At 43.5% G+C, this 27757-nt stretch overlaps 1 protein-coding gene across 1 annotated transcript; it reads left to right on the top strand.

Annotated features, from left to right (window-relative positions):
* Positions 1–27757, top strand: LOC124553545 (forkhead box protein I2-like). The gene is made up of 4 exons (XM_047127392.1): positions 1–347; positions 4205–4374; positions 21152–21305; positions 27019–27757. The coding sequence occupies exons 1-4, from the start codon at positions 1–3 to the stop codon at positions 27602–27604; spliced, it is 1257 nt and encodes a 418-aa protein (XP_046983348.1). The 3' UTR covers positions 27605–27757.

Here is a 27757-nt window from a genome sequence, read left to right as displayed (position 1 = left end):
ATGACCACACCCAGTCTGTCAGTCTCCAATGTTGACGGCACTGGCAAGGATGCTGCCAACTCGCTCCACACTGACAACGGCCACAGCGAGGGCTACGCCCCCACACTGGACGAGACGGTGTCGACGGGCACGGCCGCCACTTCGACCTCCGGATCCGACGGCACCGCGAACGCCGACGGCAGCAGCACCGGTATAAACGGTGGTGGCACCACAGTGAGCGATGCTGCCACTGGAGTGGGAGAGGAACAGCACACGGGAAACACTGACTCGGCCAGCACTGCCGAAAAGAGGCCGCCGTTCTCGTACAAGGCACTCATTGCTATGGCCATAGCACAGTCACCTCACAGGTTGGTAGCAATGCAACATAGTGCTAAATCTCTTAATTAAAATACACTATATCTTCCTTAAAATTTGCTATCATAGTTCAGCACTACCCACAGTACCGTATATCAGCAAAGTCTCCACTCAGCAGGGAAGATCACGGGTCTCACCTTACAGGTTGACAGCACATTCAAGTCTTTGTCTGCACATTCGAGTCTTTACTGCACGTTCTGTGGCCCTGCAGTAGTGGAGTGGGGGCAGTCATGTTGCATGTGCATAGCAGCTGTTAGTTTTGTTTCTGTCTAGGTCTTGCGTAAGTCGAGTGAGAATGTTTACTGTGCAGAGAGAGTGTTTTCAGTGGAAGACGTTTCCCGTACAGGAGGAAACTTTTGGAGCCTGTGAGGCAGCAATTTAGTTTGCATTTTCCTGCTTTGAGGTGACCGCATTGTAACACTGTATGTGGTTTCATTCACAAATTCCCGACAACAAGTTCAGTTCGTGATGCACCACAAACTGGTGGGCCCAAAATTTTAACAGAATGGGACCTTGGCAGCATTTTAGATATCACCTCATGGAGTCCAACAAAATCAGTGAGGGGATGATTACAAGAGGCTAGAGTCTCTTGTACAACAGCACATAAGGCTGCAACCGAAGAAGTGGGGATTTATCCGTGTAAAATTACTGCTGCGCAACATTTACATTGCTCGGACCGTGCAAAGAAAATAGCATATTGTGAGTGGTTTCGGCGATTTGTTAAACTGTATGGAGTTAGTGTTTCAGATTGAACCTTTTTCACTGATAAGGCGTGGTTTTACCTATCTGACTACATTAATCCCATAAATGCAAGAATTTGGTCACAATAAAATCCATATGCCTTAAGGGAAATCCCACTCTACATTGAGAAAATCAGAGCGTGGATTACTATAATGTGAGCGTGAATTATAGGGCCGATCATTTTTTATACTAGTGTCCCTTCCATTGACTGCTGTTCCCAGGTAATTTATCCATTTATTGTCCTGCTGAATGAAAACAAGATCAGTTATTCGTATTTCAAAAAGACAATGCTCATATGGCAAACCAGTTGCTATGACTATATTATGAAAAAGAAAGTTGCCACTCACCATATACCAGAGATGCTGAGTCGCACATAGGTGCAACAAAAAGACTGTCACAAATAAAGCTTTCAGCCCACAAGGCCTTCATCAAAAATAGACCACACACACACACACACACACACACACACACACACACACACACACACACCTGACACACATATGTTACGTGTGTCTGAGTTTTGCGCGTGTGTGTGTGTGTGTGTGTGTGTGTGTGTGTGTGTGTGTGGTCTATTTTTGATGAAGGCCTTGTGGGCTGAAAGCTTTATTTGTGACAGTCTTTTTGTTGCACCTATGTGCGACCCAGCATCTCTGGTATATGGTGAGTGGCAACTTTCTTTTTCATAATACTGTTATATTCCATTCTGGATTTTCCATTGTCGGATTCAATTCCTATGAAGTCCTGGGAAACAGACTAATTAGGAAATACCTCTGGCTCCCATGCTCACCAGATCAGTCTCCGCCCAACTATTTACTTTGGGGTAGGCAAAAGATACGTGTATCAAAATAACGAAACACATAGTGTACAGTTTCCGACAGAGAACTCCTGCAGAAGCAAAATTTTTGTGTCCTAAGATGATCAAACAGTTGAGGAAATCAACCATTTTAAATTTTTATACCTCAGGGTAAATGGATGGCTTTTTTGGAAGTACAACATTCCAGTTCTTTTGCAGAAACCGAATGCTGCTATATTTACAATAAAAATAATCTCCATTTCCCTGACACTCAAATGCTAAAGCTTCTTTACTTTGCCTCACACTATTGTGTCGTATTTTGTTATATATTGGGGGCACCTCTGTGCATTCACCAAGAATATTCCCAACGAGAGAAGGGCAGTCACACAAATTAGCAGTGGCAATTCACGAACTTTGTGTAGACCTTTGTCGAGGTGTCTAAGAATTCTAACGCTGCCACCTCTGTACATTCTGTATATACTCCCATCACGGGATTTTTTTCCATAATATCAACTCGTTGAACACTGGATGGAAAAATGTGCATTTTGATGACAATCCATTAAGTTCTGTATGAAAAGTCGAGCACTATTCGGCAGTAACCATTTTCAATAGGCTTCCAACAGAACTGAAAATGTCGATTGCCAAACCCCCAGTGTATGAATGCAGGTCAAAAAGTACATTGCACATTTTTTGTGTTGGTACGACTACCAACTAGCTGTCTACCAGGATGAACAGCCTCCGCTGAACTGTAGCCGAGAGCAAGGTAGACTTCCCTGTGGCGCAACATGAAGCTGAACACAAATGGCTGCTTCACTATCTGAAACATCTGGATCCTTCCCTCCACCATCAGTTTTTCTGAACTGCGGGTTTGAGAGTTGTTCTTACAATTCAGTCTCCGCTCCCAGCCCCAACCTGTGGTATCGTGGTGTCCCCACGCCCTCCGTCCAACAATTCCCACCCTCTCTGTCCTATCACCTCCTCCCCATTCTCATCTCCCACCCATCTTTCCCCACTCCTCACTTTTTCGCTCCTTTTTTCCCCACCTCTATGCCTCACAACTTCCTGTTTGCATTCTAGTCCCTGCACACTCCACCAGACAGCACTTACTTCTCTCCCCCACCTGTACACTGCTGTCACTCCCCCTTCTCCACCCCCTCCAGATTGCTGCTTCCTTTTGTGTGAATGGATGTATGTGGGGTTGCTCTCCTGAAGAAGGTTTTGGCCAAAAGCTAAAGTGTAACTGTCTTTTTGTTATGTCTGTCTGCAACTCATTGTGTCACCTTTAAGGTGAGTAGATATCTATTTTTTTAACTATTTTCTCAAAAACTGATGTTCTGGCTTTGTGGCTGTGTTCAAAATACAGGCTTACTCTTACAGAGAAAATAACCCCAATCAACCACTTTTTATAACGCTATTTATCTATATAATTAGCATCATTACAGGTTTTGAAGCAACAGGTTCGTAATCAGACGGCTTGTTCTGTTAACATACATTTTTCATTACTTTATATTAGCTTTCACTTTTGTTCCTCCAGATGATGAAATTTGGGGTGTTGGTGCTGTCGAAAATTCTGTGCCATTATGTTCCAGTGCTGAGTGCCTCTGATCGTGCACCAACGAACACTGCATGAAGCACTTTCTTTATGTATATGTGCGCACATAATCTGAAGCAGCACTCACACACCAATAGGTTTGGTCACATATAAGTATGTATACAAAGATGGCAATATCACAACAATAATAATACCAAAGACATTCTGTTTCAGACATATTTTGATATATACATTGATGTGACAGTAGAAATTTACAACCTACAAACATTCTATTGCTTACTGTTGATATTAAAAGAGCACCGATCAAGATTAAGATAAATGAATAACGCAGCCACTTTGTTATAGAGTATTACTGCAGTGATAAGGAGCAGATGTACATAAATAAATGTTACAACAGTGTGCAGTGGACAAGCCCGAGCAAATTTCATTACATGGGGGAATAAAAGTGAAAGCTAATACAAAGTAAAAAAAAATGTATTTTTAATGTGAACGAGCTGTCTAATGAGGAACCTGTCAGTTCAAAACTGGTTACAGTCTTATTTATATAAATAAATAACATTATAAGAAATGGCTTGTTACTGTTATCTTCTCTGCAAGAATCCATGTGTAGTCTATCTTTTCCTTGTATTTTGAAATACGATTTAAAAGTGACTTCTCAGACACCCATATCGAATGTGGCAAGAATCGCCCTTCGCCAGTAGTTCCGACTCTGTGTCTCTTTCAGATGATGCGCTCTGAGCCGTGCGCTGTTGTCTGTCTGACAGGAAGGCGAAGCTGTCCGAGATCTACGCCTACATCACGAGCCGCTTCCCTTACTTCGAACACAGCAAGAAGGCGTGGCAGAACTCGATCCGGCACAACCTGTCACTCCACAAGTGCTTCGTCAAAGTGCTGCAGAAGGGTAGAAAGGAGAAGGGCAACTACTGGGTGCTCGGTGAGTGGTGGGGCAGCTGGATGTGACGTCGCCTCGTTCTGTCTTCTGGAACTCGTCAGTGATAAAAATATAAAATTTCTTGGGCTTCCAGCTGCATCAAATGGTTGAAACACCACAAGCTTTCAAATGAGTGCACATTCGCCATTGTCGAGTGGAATGGCCACTGGTGGCGTGGTGATATACCCCTAGGTACTCTAGCTGACGGCTGGTGAATTGCTTATTGACCCTCTTCTTACGTGTTTGGAGTCGAGGCAGAACTCACATTTGATACATCACCCGGCTTATCGTACATTAATTTACCTTTGATGTAACTCGGTCACTGTTAATTATCTTATTTATGTGGAAGTCCTGCAAATCAGTATCTCTGTGGAACCATCTGTAGCCCTAGAAAGACTTCACTTCCTCTCCTTTGCCCCCATCATTGATGGAAGGAGAAACAATATCTACTGTAATTACAAAGTGACGTCAACATTTCATCATTGTATGTCTTGTATCTGTTTCGGTGCGTATACAGATCACCATTACTTCTTAAGGGATACAATATAAATTAAATACAAAGTCCGCCATGGAGGCTCAACGAGAAGTAATTAACTTTTCATTTTAGAGCTTCTTTTGTTCATTGCTGTTTACATTCTTGGTGAGACTGTCTGCTCGTTGACAGTCAAGACACCACTGAGCTGTGACATCAAAACACAAGAGGCTCTGCCCACAGAAGGTGAAGGTGTTACTTGCCGTCGCACTTGCTAATTACTCAAATCGCACACCTCTCATTTCAACAGTGCAGAAAAGTGAAACAAAACAAACGTGTATAGTATGCAGTTGGTGACTTAATCCCTGTTTAATGCTACTTTACTATTTGATCATAATCATATTTCCTTCTCATAAATGGGAAGTGGGCAGTGACATTTGTTTAAATGTAACACGACATTGGAACATCTGTGGACCATGTAGAAATATATACGGGCACACACGTACTACTCATTTGATGTGCCAACTTTAGTCTTCAGGATCTTTGGTTTCTCTTGTTTGCCGGAAACTGTGAAGGACCAACGTCACATTCACTTGTAAAAGGCACTTCTTTGTCGTCACACTATAGGTGTACCCCATTAACCCCTGTTTAGTATTGTTTGGTAGTATGCAAGTTAGTAGCTATGTTACTTTTTGTCAGCTGTTGGAATCAATTGTTGCAGTTCGTGTTTACATGTTTCCACATTGATAGTTGAAGCTGAGTTATAATTTATAGCATATTACTTTTACTATCTCGTAGCTGCAACAGAAATACTTTTCCCCAGTGGAAGCCTTATGTGCATATTTGTGAATGTCCAGTCTTTTTATCATATACGAGTGCTGCCAACAGTTGGGCTTCTCTATAGAAATATCAACAAGTCAATACAGCGCACAGCAGCTTGTGACTCACAGGATACGTGGAAGAGGTCAGATAGTTATATTCTACTGTATAAATCAATATTATTATTTGAATATAATAGAGAGAAACATTCCCCGTGGGAAAAATATATCTAAAAACAAAGATGATGAGACTTACCAAACAAAAGTGCTGGCAGGTCGATAGACACACAAACAAACACAAACATACACACAAAATTCAAGCTTTCGCAACAAATGGTTTCTTCATCAGAAAAGAGGGAAGGAGAGGGAAAGACGAAAGGATGTGGGTTTTAAGGGAGAGGGTAAGGAGTCATTCCAATCCTGGGAGCGGAAAGACTTACCTTAGGGGGAAAAAAGGACAGGTATACACTCGCACACACACACACACATATCCATCCACGCATACCCAGACACAAGCAGACATATGTAAAGGCAAAGAGTTTGGGCAGAGATGTCAGTCGAGGCGGAAGTACAGAGGCAGAGATGTTGTCGAATGACAGGTGAGGTACGAGGGACAGCAACTTACCCGCCAGGCCTCAACCTCCGCTAATTTCAAGTTGCCGCCCCTTGTACCTCACCTGTCATTCAACAACATCTCTGCCTCTGTACGTCCGCCTCGACTGACATCTCTGCCCAAACTCTTTGCCTTTACATATGTCTGCTTGTGTCTGTATATGTGTGTGTGTGTGTGTGTGTGTGTGTGTGAGCGAGTGTATACATGTCCTTTTTCCCCCTAAGGTAAGTCTTACCGCTTCTAGGACTGGAATGACTCCTTACCCTCTCCCTTAAAACCCACATCCTTTCGTCTTTCCCTCTCTTTCCCTCTTTCCTGATGAAGCAACCGTTTGTTGCGAAAGCTTGAATTTTGTGTGTGGCTGTGTGTGTGTGTTTGTTTGTGTGTCTATCAACATGCCAGCGCTTTCGTATGGTATGATATGGAGTTCAGCCGTAACACATGTGACAGCTGTAGTGCACGAGTCACAGAAAGCAATTCCCACACGGTCCGTAGCAGCCACGTGGGATTTTGATGTATGCCCTCAGATCAGCAGGGGGCACACCAAAAGCTACAGAGCACCAGGTACCTCACCAGGCATAAGCGGGAGGTCACTGGCTGCATCACAAAACTGTGCCGACATCCGGTCACGAGTTACTGAGGGTCACCACATCTCTTCACGGAGAACAGCTATTTAAGGAAACCCGGGGATCACTGCGGACAGTTCCTTATCGATAAGAGTCGGCCGACTCGGGCACTGACTGATTTCAATCTCTCAATTGAGCTCTCGTCAATGTGCCGTCAGTTACGGCAGTGTAATGCCGAGAAGTAGGCTTTTCCGTTGGAAAGTAGCTCTCTTCGAGCCTTGGCCATTTCGGTGTTTAGTTCCAGCTCCAAGGAGTCAGATGGACCCAAATCCAGAGGACTGTACTTTGTTTGGAACCGCATAAGAGGTGGAGTTAATTTGTAATTATAAACTGCAATGAACATATTTTTACATTAAATCTATTTGCTATTGTGAATATGGGCAGCCATCAGCTCTAGAAAGGAATGACGACAAGGAAATTTGTCTCGGACTGGGAATCGAACCTGGATTTCCCACTTGTCGTGAGCAGTTGCCGTACCGTTTGGCTCTCCGGACACGACTCGGAGCCGGACCCGAACTTCCGTACGTCATTAACTGTGTGTCTACAACCTGTACTTGTACATCCACTGTGTATATTTCCTTACAGGAGAGACACATGGAAGTTTGTGTTGACGGTGATTCGTGCAATGAGAGCCAAATGGTGAGGCAACCGCTTGCGATTAGCGGCAAATTGGGGTTCGTTGCCTGGTCTGGCACAAATTTTCATTGTTGTTATTCCATACTACAGCTGACGGTTGTCCGTACGCGGAATAGCAAATACATTTATGTATTTCATAATGGCTGTAGTCGCCACAGTACTTGTTCCTTTGGATATGCGTGTGTGTCCGTAGAAACTTTGCATCGTGATTCAGAATATCACAGGCACTACAATATCAAACAGATTTTTGGTTTTTTGAAGGAACATAAAGAAGCTATTGTACTTCTACTGGGACTTCTTTCAATTAGGAAAAATAAACGGATTTTGCGTTATGGAAGCATTTATTACAACTTAGGATGTGCTGTTTTATGTCAGTTGACATGGAATTTGTCCTGTTAATATGAGACCCCAGGTGAACAAAGTTCTGCACTGTACAGGTTCAGAAATGAATGCAGCTACTGATAGTTCATCCAAGTTATTATTCCTCTTCTTTGAGAAATTCGTTTATCTAGTCTTCTTTTCATCAACAGTAAAGCTTTAGAGTGGTTTAGGTCATACCTCACGAACAGAAAACACAGGGTAGTTATATCAACAAGTAAGGGAAATTCCTTCTCTGAATGGATGATTATTTTGGAAGGTGTTCCACAAGGCTCAGTTCTGAGTCCTTTTTTTTATGTAAATAACCTACCCCTGAACATAAATTCACACTGAGTTTTATTCACCGATGATACTTCTGCCCTTGTTCAGAGCTATGGCCCCAAACAAATTCCTTCAACTGTCACAAAACTATTAGACAGTTTGGAAAACTGGTTCCAACTGAATGGGCTAAAATTTAATATTGGGAAAACACATTTGCTGCAGTTTAAAACTAAAAACTCTAAGCTAAAAGAATTCCACATTAGTCGTAGAAACCAAGAACTGAGAGAAGTGGACTGTATTAAATTTTTGGGCATTCATTTGGACCAAAATCTATCCTGGTCTTCACACACAGCGATTTAGCAAGTAAATTAAACTGCCTGACATTTGCAATGAAAATCCTGTCGTATTCAACTAGCATGGAGATAAGAAAAATAGTTTACCACAGCCATTTTAAATCAGTGATAAGGTATGGCGTTATCTTTTGGGGAAGCACAAGCAAAATGAATAGAATCTTAAAATCACAGAAATCAGTTGTTAGAAATATGTCCAATGCAAAACTAGAAGTATCCTGTCACTCACTGTTAAGAAATTTAAAAATATTAAGTGCTCCATGTTTGTACATTTATGAACAGATTATTTTTGTATACGGTCACCCCAAGTTGTTCATAGATGATACCTTTAAACATCAATAGTTTACTAGGAACAAGGAGAATTTCTCTGTAAATTACAAATTAATAATTATTGTTTGCGTAATACACCCAAATTGTAATGTCAATATTGACAAGTCCCCTGTACATTAAATCTTGTGATTTAACTCTGTATGTTGTGGGACAATAAAAATTCTGATTCTGCCTCTAGGTGGGGTGGCTTCTTTCAGCTCAGCTACTCTTCTCTTCTGTGAAATTCTTATTCTACTAATAACTGCTACATCATCAGCATACGCACACATTTACTGAGTTCTCCATCCATTCGCACTGCAGTCTCGGAACCGATCAGTGTTGCTCGGATAAGTGAAACGTACTTAGACGGTATATCAGACAGCAGCTAATCAGTTAGCATTTTTGCCCTATCGAGACTATCGAAGGTAAGCTCAAAGTCTACATAGAGGTTATGAAGCTCAGTGGTATACTCACACACATTTTCTCATATTTGCCTCATCACGAATGTCCGATCTGTTGTTGACCTATTAGGCTGAAATCTACTCTAACATTCCCCCAGAATCTCTTTTACATATAGAACTACCCGGCTGTAAATAATATTAGAAAGAATCTTACAGGTTACATTCAACGGAAAATTCCTCGGTAATTTGAACAAGAAGTCTTGCCTCCTGTTCTATTGACTGGTACGATTACCCATAAGGTCCACTTTTCTGGGATTCTTTCCTGATTCCATTGCTGTTGTTGTTGTTGCTGTTGTTGTGGTCTTCAGTCCTGAGACTAGTTTGATGCAGCTCTCCATGCCACTCTATCCTGTGCAAGCTTCTTCATCTTCCAGTACCTACTGCAACCTACATCCTTCTGACTCTGTTTAGTGTATTCATCTCTTGGTCTCCCTCTACGATTTTTACCATCCACACTGCCCTCCAATACTAAATTTGTGATCCCTTGATGCCTCAGAAAATGTCCTACCAACCGATCCCTTCTTCTAGTCAAGTTGTGCCACAAACTCCTCTTCTCCCCAATTCTATTCAATACCTCTTCATTAGTTATGTGATCTACCCATCTAATCTTCAGCATTCTTCCGTAGCACCACATTTCGAAAGCTTCTATTCTCTTCTTGTCCAAACTATTTATCGTCCATGTTTCACTTCCATACATGGCTACACTCCATACAAATACTTTCAGAAATGACTTCCTAACACTTAAATCTATACTCGACGGTAACAGATTTCTCTTCTTCAGAAACACTTTCCTTGCCATTGCCAGTCTACATTTTATATCCTCTCTACTTCGACCATCATCAGTTATTTTGCTCCCCAAATGGCAAAACTCCTTCACTACTTTAAGTGTCTCATTTCCTTATCTAATTCCCTCAGCATCACACGATTTAATTCGACTACGTTCCATTATCGTCGTTTTGCTTTTGTTGATGTTCATCTTATATCCTCCTTTCAAGACACTGTCCATTCCGTTCAATTGCTCTTACAAGTCTTTTGCTGACTCTGACAGAATTACAATGTCATCGGCGAACCTCAAAGTTTTTATTTCTTCTCCATGGATTTTAATACCTACTCCGAATTTTTCTTTTGTTTCCTTTACTGCTTGAATAACATCGAGGAGAGTCTACAACCCTGTCTCACTCCCTTCGCAACCACTGCTTCCCTTTCATGTCCCTTGACTCTTATAACTGCCATCTGGTTTCTGTACAAATTGTAAATAGCCTTTCGCTCCCTGTATTTTACCCCTGCCACCTTTAGAATTTGAAAGAGAGTATTCCATATCAACTTGATAAGTGCTAAGGAAAGCTGGAAATGCAGTTCAGTTATAAGTGCACCACATTCACGTACTTCATGCTTGTGTACATATTCAGACACCTAGATTCTTCAGTTTTCCTTACTTGGCCAAAAACAGTGCGCCAGCCACACAGAATAATCCTCTCTGAATATGTGATGTATCCTGTGTGCCAATTACTACCACCGGAAAACAATAATGCAGCATTCCTAGGCCATGTCAGGAGTGTTGTGTTCTCTTCGGTTTCTGCTAGTGTAAACGCTTTTTCACAGACACGAGAAACTGGCACCGAACACTGACAAACTGTCCGCAAATTGTCGTTTGCTCGTGTTTGCTTCCGTTCGGTCCAATGTAAACCGGGCTCGAGAAGAAACTTGAGAGGACCGTCGTGTCGCCTTACAACCTGCGTGATGTGAATGCGTACTTATTAGCAGGAACAGAAAAGTTTCGCGAAAGTGATAATGCAGAATTAGTGGCTTCTATTTCACTGTGATGTGGGGTAGGAATTCTTCGTTCTGTCTGCCGCCAGTTGTGTTAGTTCATTTAGCGTTACCCAGGGTGCACCACATGGAGGCGAAGTAACTTTACACCCCGGAAGACGGAAGTATCTGCCTTGCATTTCAACAACAAAATGGCCAACAGAGAACTACATGTATATCTAGATGGGGAAATACTAAATCACAACAAGCACCCAAAGTACCTTGGGGTTACCCTAGATAGGACACTAACATTCAAGGAAACCGACTCCGGTCTAGGCATCCTCCACTAAAGACCGCACAGGCTCTGCACCAAACCAACTTTAAAATAAATGACTGGTGAAAAGAGGAATGGGAAAGTAGAACAGCAGTAAACTGCCACAGTATACCACGCATCTTTAGTAAACCAAAAGGATTTGATTGCCCTCGCAGAGTTTGGTCAACTCTTAATCGCATCAGAACCAACTGTGGGAGATGCGTTGACTGATGCGACACAGATAGGGTAAACTTCCTTCGGCCGCTTGCGACTGTGGCGCTGAGAGACAGACGGTCAAACACATCGTGCAGGAATGCCCACTAAGAGCATACGAGGATGACCCACAGGATTTCCTAATGGTGACCCAAGAGGCAATCGACTATATATTATCTAAGCTGGACGGTTTGTTTGTGATTGCTCTTCTGTGAGTGTAAGTTTACTATTGGTGGTGTCCTTATATACAAACTGTTATTTATTGTTCTGTTTATGCATACGAGATTTTTTTTTTTTAAATCATATTGTTTCTGTAATTTTTACTGTGATGTGATGAGCCATATGCTAAATAAATAAGTGGCTTCTAGTGAAATGACATGAACCAGCTTCCTTAGATTTTACAAAAATTTGTTATTTTGCTGTATAAAAATTTTATAAATTTGTGAATTTAAGTTTACTAATAGTTGTGACTGATAGTTATTGAATGTTAAAACTGCACTTTGACTTCTAATTTTCTCAAAAGTAAGACCGAAACTGTTCAGAAATGACATCGAATAACTGACTGTATGAAATCTTCTGCGATTCTCGATTGAGTCCTGGTGACACTTTCTCACAAACTTTTGACGAAATCTGCAGTGCCATTTGAGATTTCTCTACCGAGGGCCTAAAGGGTGGGTGCAATCGTGTGCCTCCGGAAGAGGCGTCACAGCTGGCTACGGTGAGGGTTGACCTAGGTGTCAAGTTCTGGTGCTGCCTACCTGTTCTGCCACCTGCATCTGCTGCTTTCACATCACAGAGGTCCCGACATACTTTTGCTATCTCAACAGTCCCGGTTGTCATGTACTCGTATATCCACTATGTCTCTGAGGACCGAATCCCAGAACCCACTGCCATGTGGCACAGAACCTTTGTCTGTTCGCGTCTGCGATGGCAGAGCACGGTGTCGACAAAGGCTACGTACATCTTTTTTTCTTTAGGCTACATACATCTTTTTTCTTTGTTCCTATTTTTTAAAAAAAAAACAGAAAAATAAAATCTTGTGTACCTGTACAGTAGTGCGTTCTGTCTGAACTTTGGCATTAACAAAAATGTGTGTAGAACACACCGATCTGAAAGTGGAGTGGTGGCAGTGGGTGGATTAGGTAAGCAGTACCAGGACTGCTCCCCCCCCCCCCCCCCCCCCCCACCCCCCCGCCCCATACTCCTCTTACTAGGTGTACCGGTATGAAATGAGCGTTTTTTTTTTTTTTTTTTTTTATAATGTAACACTAATTATGAATTGAAAAGTAAAAACATTTTATCAAAGTACTGACCTTTGCTTTCTATACATTTTGACCACCTTTCTGGCAATTTGTGGACACCACACCAATAGAAATGTTCGTCTTTTGAAGTAAACCAATCAGACACCCAATTTTCGACTTCTTCATAGGAATCGGAAGTGTTCCTCAGCCAATGCGTGTCCCATTGATGAAAACAAATGGTAGCCGGAAGGGGCCGAGTCTGGTGAATACGGCGGGTGGGGTAGCAGCTCCCAGCCGAGTGTTTTGATTGTATCCTGAACCAGTTTTGTTTTGTGTGCAGGTGCATTGTCGTGTAAAAAAATTACTTTGCCATATCTTCTGGCCCATTTTGGTCTTTTTTCGATCAATGCGTAGTTCAAATTGATTATTTGTTGTCTGTAGCGATTAGTATTCACAGTTTCACCGGGTTTTGGAAGCTCATGATGCACCACACCTTTCTGACTCCACCAAACACAGAACATTGCCTTCTTGCCAAATCGATGTGGTTTTGCAGTCGATGTTGACGGTTGTCCCGGATTAACTCATGATTTTTCTCATTTAGGATTCTTAAAATAAATCCAGTTTTCATCGCCAGTAACAATTCAATGCAATTCATGTCTTTGAAGCAAAATTTGACAAATGGTTTTTCGGTTTTCCATCTATCTTTCATTCAATTCATGTGGCACCCATTTACCACACTTTTGGATCGTTCCCATAGCTTTCAAACGATCAGAAATTGTTTTTTGTGCAACATTTAGCATTGCTGCAATTTGCTTCTGAGTCAAAGTATCATCTTCATCCCATATTGCTTGCAATTCGGCATCTTCAAACTTTTATGGTGGTGACAAACTGCCTATTGGCTTCTGTTTCGGGTTCTTCGACCGACGTTCATCTAATGATTTTTCCGACGTTTCGCCAGCATGAGTGGCTGGCATTGTCAAAGCTTCACCCTCCATTGCCGGTGGCGAATTGGAGCCGAGCTCGCGGCCGCAGACTGTATGTACCTGGCGCGCCAATGTCCGAGGGCTTCTCCGCGGTCATTTCCGGTGCGGTTCTCTTCTTGCTACCTGCGGCGGTCGTTCGCTGCAGTACGGGAAGCCAGGATCCGTTTACCTTAAGGCTTTCCTCTTTCTTGTTGAAACTGTTCGCGTTTTTTTGGATTTCTACAGCTTCTCTGAACAAGCGCGTGTGACAGTGCTTCTCTACAGCCAGAACTTCCGTGTCGGCGAATTTTATTACGTGGTCGGTCTCATTCAGTGCGTGCTCAGCCACGGCCGATTTCTCCACCTGCCCCAACCTGCAATGTCGCTTATGCTCTTTGATCCTGGTGTTAATGGATCGTCCAGTTATTCCGACATAAACTTTTCCGCATGTGCAAGGTATACGGTATATTCCCGACATTGCAAGTGGGTCTCTTTTCTCCTTCGCCGATCTAAGACACTCTTTGATCTTCCTTGTCAGTTTGAAAATCGTCTTTACGCCGTGTTTGCGCAATATACGGCCGATTCTGTCCGTCACTCTGGGAATGTATGGCAGAAAGGCCATACCCGACATTACTTTTTCTGGTTCCTTACTTCGCCGAGTGTTTGGCTCTGTTACACTTCTAATGTAATTTGTGGAGTACCCATTGCCCCTCAGAACAGTTTCCAGGTGTTGCATTTCTTATTTGAGGTGTTGAGGCTCACATATTCGTCCTGCTCTCGTTACGAGCGTACTAATCACGCCTCTTTTCTGGCTCGGGTGGTGGTTTGACAGTTTGTGCAGGTATCGGTCCATGTGTGTCGGTTTTCGATACATGCTGTGTCCCAGGTTTTCACCGTCCCTTGTGACCAGCACATCTAGAAATGGCAGTTTTTTGTCCTTTTCTACTTCCATGGTAAATGTTATGTTGGCACGGAGGCTGTTCAAGTGTCTCAGGAATTCACCGAGCTGTTCTTCACCATGGCTCCACACCACGAAAGTATCATCGACGTACCTGTACCACACCTTAGGTTTGCAAGTCGCCGAGTCCAGTGCCTGTGCTTCGAATTGTTCCATGAAGGAGTTGGCCGCCACTGGACTGAGAGGACTACCCATGGCAACGCCTTCCAGCTGTTCGTAAAAATCGCCATTCCACGTGAAATAGCTCGTGGTGAGACATGCATGGAAGAGCTTTTTGATGTCCTGCGGGAACATGGAACCGATGTTCTCCAGAGCGTCGGTGAGTGGCACTTTCGTAAATAACGAAACAACATCAAAACTGACCAGGATGTCGTTTGGCGCAAGTTTCAGTTTCTTCAGCTTCTCAATGAAATGTCCTGAGTCCTTAATGTTTGTGTCGGTCTTTCCCACGTGTGGCTGGAGCAGAGAGGCCAAGTGCTTCGCCAGTTTATACGTCGGTGAGCCAGGAGCGCTAACGATCGGTCTCAGTGGAACGTTGTTCTTATGGATCTTGGGTAATCCATACAGCCGAGGTGGTAGGGCCTCTGTGTTGCGCAGGTTTCTCTGTATGTCCGCCGGCAGAGAAGACGCCTTGATTAATCAATTCGTATTCCGAGTGATACGCTGCGTCGGATCTGCATTTAGTTTTCGGTACGTCGTCGGATCTAATAGGTCTCGGATCTTTTGCTCATAATCTTCGGTGTTCATTACGACGGTCGCATTCCTTTTATTGGCAGGCAGTACCAATATACCCTTGTCGGCGTTGAGATTCTTAATGGCTTGTACCTCTTCTTTCTTCAGGTTGCAAGCTGGTGGTTTTGCTCGGTGCAGTATCCTGGCTGTTTCAGTGCGTATTTCCTCTGCCCTTTCACACGGAAGGGTCCAAATGGCTGCTTCGGTGTTGGCAATGATATCCTCCATAGGTATAGTTCTCGGAATGATAGCGAAATTCCCTCCTTTTTGAAGAACAGACACTTCCTCTTCGGTCAATTGTCGTTCAGTGAGGTTGACCACTGTGTGTGACATGTCGGGAATCGCCTTGTCGGTCTGTTTCCGGCATCTTTCAAACTTTTTCTTTTGCCACTCAGTGCAGCGCTCGAGTTCGTTCTGCATGCTCCTGTGAGTGATGCTGTCGATCTTGTCCCAGTCGTCTCGATGCATTCTGCTACTTAGTTGATAGAAAATGTCCAGAAGTTCCTGATCCGTTCTTGCCAAGTCTCTCCGTGTTGTATGTATTCGCTCACGAAGAAAAGCTCGTTCCATTCTGTCGTAGATACGATGTGCTTGGGAGGTGGTGAATAGGCGCTTGCATCTCAAGAACTTCGGTGTAGCACATTCATCTCGGCACCGTGACAGAAAGGCGAGAGAGGACATCATCCCGAGAACTATACCTATGGAGGACATCATTGCCAACACCGAAGCAGCCATTCGGACCCTTCCATGTGAAAGGGCAGAGGAAATAGGCACTGAAACAGCCAGGATACTGCACCGAGCAAAACCACCAGCTTGCAACCTGAAGAAAGAAGAGGTACAAGCCATTAAGAATCTCAACGCCGACAAGGGTATATTGGTACTGCCTGCCGATAAGGGGAATGCGACCGTCGTAATGAACACCGAAGATTATGAGCAAAAGATCCGAGACCTATTAGACCCGACGACGTACCAAAAACTAAGCGCAGATCCGACGCAGCGTATCACTCGGAATACGAATCGATTAATCAAGGCGTCTTCTCTGCCGGCGGACATACAGAGAAACCTGCGCAACACAGAGGCCCTACCACCTCGGCTGTATGGATTACCCAAGATCCATAAGAACAACGTTCCACTGAGACCGATCGTTAGCGCTCCTGGCTCACCGACGTATAAACTGGCGAAACACTTGGCCTCTCTGCTCCAGCCACACATGGGAAAGACCGACACAAACATTAAGGACTCAGGACATTTCATTGAGAAGCTGAAGAAACTGAAACTTGCGCCAAATGACATCCTGGTCAGTTTTGATGTTGTTTCGTTATTTACGAAAGTGCCACTCAGCGACGCTCCGGAGAACATCGGTTCCATGTTCCCGCAGGACATCAAAAAGCTCTTCCATGCATGTCTCACCACGAGCTATTTCACGTGGAATGGCGATTTTTACGAACAGCTGGAAGACGTTGCCATGGGTAGTCCTCTCAGTCCAGTGGTGGCCAACTTCTTCATGGAAGAATTCGAAGCACAGGCACTGGACTCGGCGACTTGCAAACCTAATGTGTGGTACAGGTACGTCGATGATACTTTCGTGGTGTGGAGCCACGGTGAAGAACAGCTCGGTGAATTCCTGAGACACTTGAACAGCCTCCGTGCCAACATAACATTTACCACGGAAGTAGAAAAGGACAAGAAACTGCCATTTCTAGATGTGCCGGTCACAAGGGACGGCGAAAACCTGGGACCGATACCTGCACAAACTGTCAAACCACCACCTGAGCCAGAAAAGAGGCATGATTAGTACGCTCGTAACGAGAGCAGGACGAATATGTGAGCCGCAGCACCTCAAACAAGATATGCAACACCTGGAAACCGTTCTGGGGAGCAATGGGTACTCCACAAATTACATTAGAAGTGTAACAGAGCCAAACACTCGGCGAAGTAAGGAACCAGAAAAAGAAATGTCGGGTACGGCCTTTCTGCCATACATTCCCAGAGTGATGGACAGAATCGGCCGTATATTGCGCAAACACGGCGTAAAGACGATTTTCAAACTGACAAGGAAGATCAAAGAGTGTCTTAGATTGGCAAAGGAGAAAAGAGACCCACTTGCAATGTCGGGAATATACCGTATACCTTGCACATGCATAAAAGTTTATGTCGGAATGACTGGACGATCCATTAACACCAGGATCAAAGAGCATAAGCGACATTGCAGGTTGGGGCAGGTGGAGAAATCGGCCGTGGCAGACCATGCACTGAATGAGACCGACCACGTAATAAAATTCGCCGACACGGAAGTTCTGGCTGTAGAGAAGCACTATCACACGCGCTTGTTCAGAGAAGCTGTAGAAATCCAAAAACACGCGAACAGTTTCAACAAGAAAGAGGAAAGCCTTAAGGTAAACGGATCCTGGCTTCCCGTACTGCAGCGAACGACCGTCGCAGGTAGCAAGAAGAGAACAGCACCGGAAATGACGACGGAGAAGCCCTCGGACGTTGGCGCGCCAGGTACATACAGTCTGCGGCCGCGAGCTCGGCTCCAGTTCACCACCGGCAATGGAGGGTGAAGCTTTGACGATGCCAGCCACTCGTGCTGGCGAAACGTCAGAAAAATCATTAGATGAACGTCGGCCGAAGAACCCGAGACAGAAGCCAATAGGCAGTTTGTCAAGAAGTGGCCACGAAAGCCTTAACAATTGTGTTTTTTGGCGGTCTTCCACATTCTTCATTTCTTACAATAAAATCATTATTTCTGAACCGTTGAAACAATCTTTTGCACATTGGTTCTGATAGAGCACGATCACCGTATGCCTCGACAAGCATTCGATGTGACTCTGCAGCACTTTTTCTCAAATGAAAACAAAAAATTAATGCTTCCCGCAAATCATCACTTTGTGGTACAAAAGTCGACATTTTTAACACGGTGAAAACACATGATGTTGTTTGTTCCGTGTCTTGATGTATAATAAATATCTTTGACAGATATCATACCAACCAGACAAAGAAGAAGAAAAAAAAAATTAAGGCTCGTTCACGACAAATGTTCCCTATCGACACATTTGTATCTTCGTGGTCATTTCATACCAGTACACCTGGTACACTCTACCGTATGTTCCCACCACCACCAGCTACAAAACTTCTACCTGAGTGATTGGTCCACCTGCTGGGTTCTAAGCAGAGGAGTCTGTGGTCCAACAACTATAAAGGAGCAAACTGGACACAGACCATATGCACTGTGGTAACAGAAGTCACGGGTACCTGCTAATGTCACGTCGGACCTGCTTTTCCCTGGCTCGGTGCAGCATAGACTCGATAAGTCGTCGGAAGACCCCTGACGAAATATTGAACCGTTCTTCTTCTCTAGTGTTGCCGGTGCAGGATTTTGTGCACAAACTAGACTCTCGATTATGTCCTATAAACGTTTGACAGGATTCAAGTAGGGCGATACGAGTGCCACATCACTCACTCGAATTGTCCAGAATGTCATTCAAACCGTTAACGAACAGTTGTGGCGCAGTTGGTACGGCACATTGTCATCTGTAAAAAATCTATCATTACTTGGCTGCAAATGGTCTCCAAGTAACTGAACTTAACCATTCCCAGTGAATCATTGGTTCAGTTGCACCAGAGGACTCAGTCCACTCTGTGTAAACACAGCCCACAACATTACGGAGCCACCATCAGCTTGCAAAATGTCTTGTCGACAACTAGAGTCCATCAATTTGTGAGTCTGTGTTACCCCATCACATTTGAACCATACCATCAGCTCTTACTGACTGAAATCGGGACTCATCTTGTCAGGCCACAGTACTGAAGTTGTTTAGAGCCCCAACCACTGTGGTCAGGAGCCCAGGAAAGGTGCTGCAGGGGATTTCGTGCTGTTAGAAAAGGCACTCGAGTCGGTTGTCTGCTGCCGTAGCCCATTAATGCCAGATTTCGTTGCACTGTTCTAACAAAAATATTTGTCATCTGGAGCTATTTCATGTCGTGTTGCTTGTCTGTTAGCACCGACAACTGTATACTGCTCTCGGTCGTGAAGTGAACACTCTCACCCACTGCATTGTACGGGGTGACAGGTGATACCTGAAATTTGGCATCTCGTCACATTCTTGACACTGTGGATTTCAGAATATCAAATTTCCTAACAATTTCTGAAGTTAAATGTCCATACATCTAGTCCATAGTCTGCAAGTCTGCATTCAAATTACCTTAATTCCTGTCAAGTGGCCATAATCACACCAGAACCTTTTCACATGAATCAGCTGAGTACAGAGGACAGCTCCACCAATGCGCTGGACTTTTATACCTTGTGAATGCGTACTACTGCAACCTGTATACGAGCATGTTGACACCCTGTGACTTTTGTCATCTTGTTGTATTTCGACTGAAGATGACAAGTAAGAAACTTGTCTAAATATTGTGACACTGTGACGCTACAGTTTGGCAGAAAACACAGAAAGGTTTTATAAACCTAAAAGATTTTATGTTTTACGATGGTGAATGTTCTAGTGTGTGCTCAGATGACCTCTCAATCATAAAATTACTTTCAAAATGATGGAGAGCAACAATCAGTCGTATCCTTTGTAACTTTATTAAGGCAAATCCAGATATTGGCTAGTAACTAGCCATTATCAGTGTACTATTTCAGAGTTTTACTACATGCCCTAGTACGTCAAACCCCGTTTTTCAGCCTCCTGTCATTGTCATTCATTGAGTCTTGGATGAACTGTGACAGGAGCTCAAACAACAGGGGTTGAAGTACCAGAGCATGTATTAAAACTCTGACATAGTGCATTGATAATGGCTATTTACCAGCCGAAATTGGGATTTACCTTAAGGGGGGTAGGACGTCAAACAGGCCGACTTGGAGCAGGAGAGGCACCACAGTACTTTGTCAGCATGACCAGGAAGGACTCTGGATTCACACTCATAGCAGTGGAAGTTCAAAAGCATAACAAAATAATTTTTATTTTTTTTTAGATATGAAATTTCATCTTTTTTTACTTACTGTTGGCTGCATTTGTTGCTATAGGTACATTTTTCTTCACAAATAAGAGAGGTTCTTTGATGAATTTCGCACAGCATACAAACCATACTTACAGGTGTATGAAACTCTAGACTTTTCCAAATCTATTAAAAACTGGGGTAAAAATTGAGATAATTAACTACAAAATTTGATTTTTTTCTAAACATAAAGTTTAAAACGTAGTAGCTCATTCATTTTTTCATAAATTAAATAGATTCTAGAGTTTCAGACACCTGTAAATATGGTTCGTATGCTGTGGAAAATTCATCGAAGAATCTCTCTTACTTGTGAAGGAAAGTGTACCTATAGCAACAAATGCAGCCAATAGTAAGTGAAAAAAATGATGAAATTTCATATCTGAAAAAAAATTTATTTTGTTATGTTTTTGAGCTTCCACTGCCATGAGTGTGAATCGTGAACCCTTCCTGGTCATGCTGACAAAGTTTTATGAATTTACTTGTAAAAGTATAGACAGTGGAAATTAAAATGTCCTGTGGTGCGTCTCCTGCTTAAGTCGGCGTGTTTGACGTCCTACCCCCCTTAGTAAGGAAAGGGTATGACTGATTGCTGCTCTCCATTTGGAAACACAAATCGCAGTCATTGAATGCATTCCACATTCCTAATGGAAGGTAATTTGATAAAATTATTTTGTTTCCCGGTTGCAGACCCGCAGTTCGAGGGCACGTTCAAGGACGCCAAATACTGTCAGCGACAGTGCAACAGGCAGCCATTTCACAGGGATGTGGGGGCGGTGGCAAACTCCGCAGTGCCCGGTGACCTTGCTGCTGCCGACTTGCACTTTGCCACAGATGAACACAGGTCAGTACCTCGTGAGGTCATCGTGTCCTCAGCAACTTCAGCTGTCACCTCCCATTATTATTAATCTATGAGTGATTTTATGCCCCTCCAGTCCAAAAAGTTTCAGGCCCATATTAATAAAAAATGGAGAAAGTTAGGGTGGTGGTTTTAATACTTCAGGTGTTCTCCATAGTTTGCCTCCCCCCCCTCCCTCCCCCCCACCCCCTCTCCATAATACGGCCATGAGACACTGTTAGAAAAGTCCTCATTTTGGACATCGTTCAATTCGTGTCTCGCAATGGCTCGAATGTAATTGCATGGATAAACAAATCTAGTCAACAAGACATGGCAGGAAAACGAACATACAAAAGGTAGGTAGTTTGCAAGCTTTCAGAGCCAGTGGCGCTTCCTTCCGGCAGAAGGGTTGAGAGGGAAGGGAGACGGGTTAATGAAAATGACCGGCGAGATTTAGGAAATGTGGAGCATTCAGAAAAATTGCCCGGAACTCCTAGTCAGGGGAGGTTTACCAGAGAAGATGAGAAGGAGACTGATTGTTAGGGACGGCACCGGATGAGATTTGAAAACCTAAGAGCTTAAAGCTAGAAGCCAGGGTAAGTTGCAAGACAGGTTTGCACACATTAATAAGAGTGAGAAGCTAAGTGCATTGTATGTGATAGTGATGGGAATGGGGCAGCAAAAAATAGACAGGTCAGAAAATGAAAGTTGTAGAAAACCAAAAGGGAGTGAAGAAAGGAATAGTTACTGTGAAGAAATTCTTAGACTGAAGAAATTAACGTAAATTAAGGTCATGTGAGTGGCAAGAACAGAGGATGTGCTGTAGCGCCACTTCTCACCTGCGGAGTTGTGAGAAACCGGTGCCTGGGGGAAGAATCCAGATGGCACGTGTGGTGAAACAGGCACCGAGGTCTCGATGTCGTGTTGTGGAGCACGTTCTGCGACAGGGTATTGTATGTCGCCAGTTCACACCCTCTGCCTATGCCCGTTCATCCTAACTGATAATTTGGTGGTGGTCCTGCCGATGTAAAAAGTCAAACAGTGTGCACCTGACAGCTGATACATAACGTGTCATTTCACTGGTGGCTCTCCCTTACATACCATCTGGTAAGTCTCCCCTGACCTGGGTTTCTGGGCAACTTTTACAAATTCTGCCCTTCTACATAAGCCTCACCAGTCCTTTTCCTTCACCCCTCTTCCTTCCCCTTCAACCATACTGCCAGAAAAGGAGCATGGCAAGACTTGAAATCAGACAAAACACACACACACACACACACACACACACACACACACACACACACAGCCAGTCACTGGCATCCTGGCTTCAGCTGCCAGAGACTGTGGTCATGTGTGTGTGTGTGTGTGTGTGTGTGTGTGTGTGTGATTTGGCTAATTTCAAGTCTTCCCGTGCTGATTTTTCCCAGAACATTCGGGAGGACGACGGTTCAATCCCGTCTCCAGCCATCCTGATTTAGGTTTTCCGTGATTTCTCTAAATCGTTTCAGGCCAATGCCGGGATGGTTCCTTTGAAAGGGCACGGCCGATTTCCTTCCCAATCCTTCCCTAACCCGAGCTTGCGCTCCGTCTCTAATGCCCTCGTTGTCGACGGGACGTTAAACACCACTAACCTAACTAACCTTTTTCCCAGAAACAATTTGTCTGTGTTTTGCATTTCAGTTTATGTCTGACAGATGTCCATGCATCACCATTTTTGTACAGAGTCAAGGTGTGGTGGATAAACTTCACACACACATTACTCTTCTTCAAAACATTCTCAAGAATGTCTCGATCACTCGATTTATTGATGTTCCTCCAGCACAGCGTATGACACAACACCTTGACAGACTACAGCTGCACAGCTTAACACCGCACGCTAACAACTCACAGTTTGAATGCAAATCTATTGTTTACAGCTGTTATTTCATGAAGCCACAGTAGTTAACTGCATTAAAATTTGCTTATAACTCAGGAACAAAATCATTCTCAGAACTTTTTTGAAGGATGGTGTATGTTTACTGCCAATATCTTATGGTATTGCTGGATAGTTGTAAGCTTTCTTATCTTGCCTAGAAAACAGACAAGTGATTAAAAAATAGCCAGTGGAAAGCTTTTGGAAACCTCAAAATGCACTCAAAGAAAGTGACATTTGGTGGTCCTAGTTATTCATTTCTGTGAAAATAAAGTGATGGATTAACAGTGCCCTAGTAGGACTGCACAAGAGCTTTTGCACTTACAAGAGAGTAGGGGCATTTGTAGAACTTTACACCTTCTCTGCCCAAATGCACTCTCTTTCCTTCTCATCCCATCCGGTACATCTCCCCTGACCCGTGATTTTGGATGACTTACCCGAAACCTACCCCTTTTCCTAGACCTCTCCAGTCCTTTTCCTTCACCCCTCTTTCTTCCCCTTCAACCCTCTTTCTTCCCCTTCAACCCTTCTGCCTGAAGAAGGAGCCACTGGCTCCGACAGCTTGTCTATTAAAACCTTCTTTTATGTATGTGTCCTGCCGCTGCTTAGTGAGTAGATTTTTTGTCTATCCAATTAAACTACCATTATGTACTAAATTCAAGTTTATTTCTTTCCAGTACCTCTCTTGCAATAACACACTCAAAGAAGAAAAAAAAAAAAAAAAAAACCACCTGCCTCACTGAAATTGTGTGAACGGGATGGATATCAGTAGCTGTGGTGTACAAGTACAGACAAGCAAATGATTGATTACAGTTTCAGATAAATTGGATGATTTGTTCAAGAGAAAGATCTTCACAAATTGAGCAAGTCGGTAATGTGTTGGAGCACGTCTGGGCCTTCTGCAAGCAGTTATTTGGCTTGTGTAGCGGGACTTTGAATTTCGCCGCGCTACACTCGTTCCCTCAGATAAAAAATATCCCGTCGCAGCGGTATGAGCGCTCGACGGCAGAGAAACTACTAAAACTATAACGCTCTTTTTTTTGTTTTCTATCCGTTTCTGAATTGTCTCTTGATAGCCGAAGCTTAAGGCAGACGTGATCTGATGCTGACGTAAAAAACTTAATGGCTAATCTTGATCTGATTGTAATGTGTAGACATTGTGGAAGTTGTTAAGAAATTAGGAGGATGGAAGTAGCAAAGTAAATTAAATTGCATACAGTATCAAGATGATTTTAATTGGTATAAATTTGAAATTCCTGGACTATTGCAAGATTTCGGAGCAGACTTTTCACACAGAAATGAAGGAAATTTTTGAAGACCTGGACGCCGCACGAAAGAAGACAAGTTAACCTGGTAAAGGATGATTTATTTACGCCACTTCCCCATGTCAGTTACATTTTGTTATTCTCTGTTTCTTTTCAGTAAGTTTTGTAGTGAAAATTGGTTTAACTTTTGCTCAAAAACACCACAAGGACCACCCCAACAATAGCTTTTCCGAATAACGAAGTCCGATTTGCTTTTCATTCTTTCCCTTTTTCACGGTCCCTCTCTTCTCCATTTATTTTTTTATTAACCACTACACTTGACATTTATTTATAGAATTTTTGGGTGTCCTCCTAGGAGTATCCTGCCAAATTCTGTCCAATTTGCACGATATACTGTCAAAATCCCAAACTGGTTGGAGGGCCCTACCCATAATGCTCCAAACGTATTCAGCTGGGGAAAGACCTTGCTGGCCAAGGTAGGCTTTGGCAAGCACGAAGACAGGTAATAGCAGGCATTGTCTTGCTGAAATGTAATGTGAGGATGATCTTGGCACGAAGGGCAATAAAACAGGTACAGAGCTATAAGAGTGCTATAGATGACAACCGAAGGGGTCTCACTATGGAAGGTAATGGCACCCCCACACCATCACCCCTGGGTGTCCCGCTGTTTTTTTTTTTTTGGTCATCAGTCTACTGACTGGTTTGATGTGGCCCACCACGAATTGCTTTCCTGTGCTAACCTCTTCATCTCAGAGTAGCACTTGCAACCTACGTCCTCAATTATTTGCTTGACATATTCCAATCTCTGTCTTCCTCTACAGTTTTTGCCCTCTACAGCTCCCTCTAGTACCATGCAAGTCATTCCCTCATGTCTTAGCAGATGTCCTATCATCCTGTCCCTTCTCCTTATCAGTGTTTTCCACATATTCCTTTCCTCTCCGATTCTGCGTAGAACCTCCTCATTCCTTACCTCATCAGTCCACCTAATTTTCACCATTCGCCTATAGCACCACATCTCAAATGCTTCGATTCCCTTCTGTTCCGGTTTTCCCACAGTCCATGTTTCACTACCATACAATGCTGTACTCCAGACGCACATCCTCAGAAATTTCTTCCTCAAATTAAGGCCGGTATTTGATACTAGTAGACTTCTGTTGGCCAGAGATGCCTTTCTTTGCCATAGTGAGTCTGCTTTTGATGTCCTCCTTGCTCCGTCCATCATTGGTTATTTTACTGCCTAGGTAGCAGAATTCCTTAACTTCATTGACTTCATGACCATCAATCCTGATGTTAAGTTTCTCGCTGTTCTCATTTCTACTACTTCTCATTGCCTTCGTCTTTCTCCGATTTACTCTCAAACCATACTGTGTACTCATTAGACTGTTCATTCCGTTCAGCAGATCATTTAATTCTTCTTCACTTTCACTCAGGATACCAATGTCATCAGCAAATCGTATCATTGAAATCCTTTCACCTTGTATTTTAATTCCTCTCCTGAACCTTTCTTTTTTTTCCATCATTGCTTCCTCGATGTACAGATTGAAGAGTAGGGGCGAAAGGCTACAGCCTTGTATTACACGCTTCTTAATACGAGAACTTCGTTCTTGATCGTCCACTCTTATTATTCCCTCTTGGTTGTTGTACATATTGTATATGACTCGTCTCTCCCTATAGCTTACCCCCACTTTTTTCAGAATCTCGAACAGCTGGCTGTACTGTGGGTGAAAGCCAGATTGCTGTCCGACCACTATCCGGGGCATATCCAGATATGCTTAGGCCTGGAATCTTATTGGCTAGAGTAGAGTTGTGTTTAGTGATGTGTCTGGAGATGCACTGGACAGCAGTAGGGTATTGACCTGACTGCCACCTACCACAAAGTTCGACAACCAGTTCTTTTCACAGCAGGACCCCTTTGGTTGTCATAGACAGAACCCTTACAGCACAGCACTACACTGACGATATTCTACTACCAATTTGGTGCCCTTCACGGCGAGCCATCCTGGGCGTACATTTCAGGAAGATAATGGGCCACCTGCACATGCCGAGAGTTTCTACCGCTCGTGTTCGTGCTGGCCAAATCCTACCTCTGCCAGCAACATTGCCGGATCTCTCGCTAGTTGAGAACATTTTGAACAGCTCGGGAGATTGACGATCTGATGCATCAGTTGGCCAGAATTTGGCACAATATTCCACAGGAGGACATCCGACAACTCTTATCGATCGACGATAAGCCAAATAACTGCTTTAATAAAGGCCGGTGGACCAATGTGTTGTTGACTCGCTCAATATGTGAAGCTCTTTTTTTCGAATAAATCGTCCAGTTATTCTGAAACTGTAACCATTTGCTTGACTGTACGTGTACTCCACGCCTACCAATTTCCACCCCATTTTAATCATATGTCTGTAGTTTGTTGCAGTAACTAAATCATTTCTTATGTTCATGCTAATCTGTTTCTTCAGCAGTTAATGAGGAAATTATTATTAACTATCAGTACACTCTGTTTTTCTGTTTATCTCTATTTGTTTGATTTTCTCAATGTTTCAGGTCTACCGAAATTCCTTCATTTGAAGAAAGCTATCTTCAAAACGTGTCCAGTGGTGAGGTAGCGATGAAGGAAGAAAAATCGATCCATTTCGTCAGTTGTAGTGCTCCGACACGAGGAATTACCTTACAGTTGGATAATTCCTTCTGCAGTACAGCTTATATGAGCATGGTGGACAATATCTTTTCTGTCTTCACCTGCAGTTCATGCCTACAGAGGTTTTCATCAAAATACAGCCTCATAATGCACGTGTTCATTCACATTGATTGTGTACAGCCACCGTTACACGTTTGTAGATACTGTGGTGAAGTGTTTCTCACTTATCGTGGCCTGAATAAGCATTTGAGGACGAAAGACGACGACGGGACTCTGATCGCACAACCATTTTCTGATACCGGAAAGATGTGTCACTCTAGTGATGTAGTCAGTTCCGAAGACCACGCGCTTGTTTCTTTCGACTCAGTCACTGGTAACAGTTCAAATGAACAAGTCACTAACACGGATCTTGTGGAAAGGGCAGATTCTACTCGACGTAAAGATGACAGCTCGAGCTGCATACAGGCACAACAAAAAGACTGTTACACTTGAGCCTCCAGCCGAAACCTTCTTTAGAAAAGGAAAAACATCCACACAGTCCCACAAGGGAGCACATCTCACGCACATGCGACTGCTATCTCCCGCCACACTGGCCACTCGGTAACTCGTGTCAGACGGGAACAGAAATCCGGAGTGGGGCACGGA

The sequence above is a fragment of the Schistocerca americana genome, chromosome 11, assembly GCF_021461395.2.
Source record: "Schistocerca americana isolate TAMUIC-IGC-003095 chromosome 11, iqSchAmer2.1, whole genome shotgun sequence".
NCBI classification, from domain to species: Eukaryota; Metazoa; Arthropoda; class Insecta; order Orthoptera; family Acrididae; genus Schistocerca; species Schistocerca americana.
The sequence above is the reverse complement of the archived record's forward strand: the minus strand, read 5'-3'. Positions and strand labels throughout refer to the sequence as shown.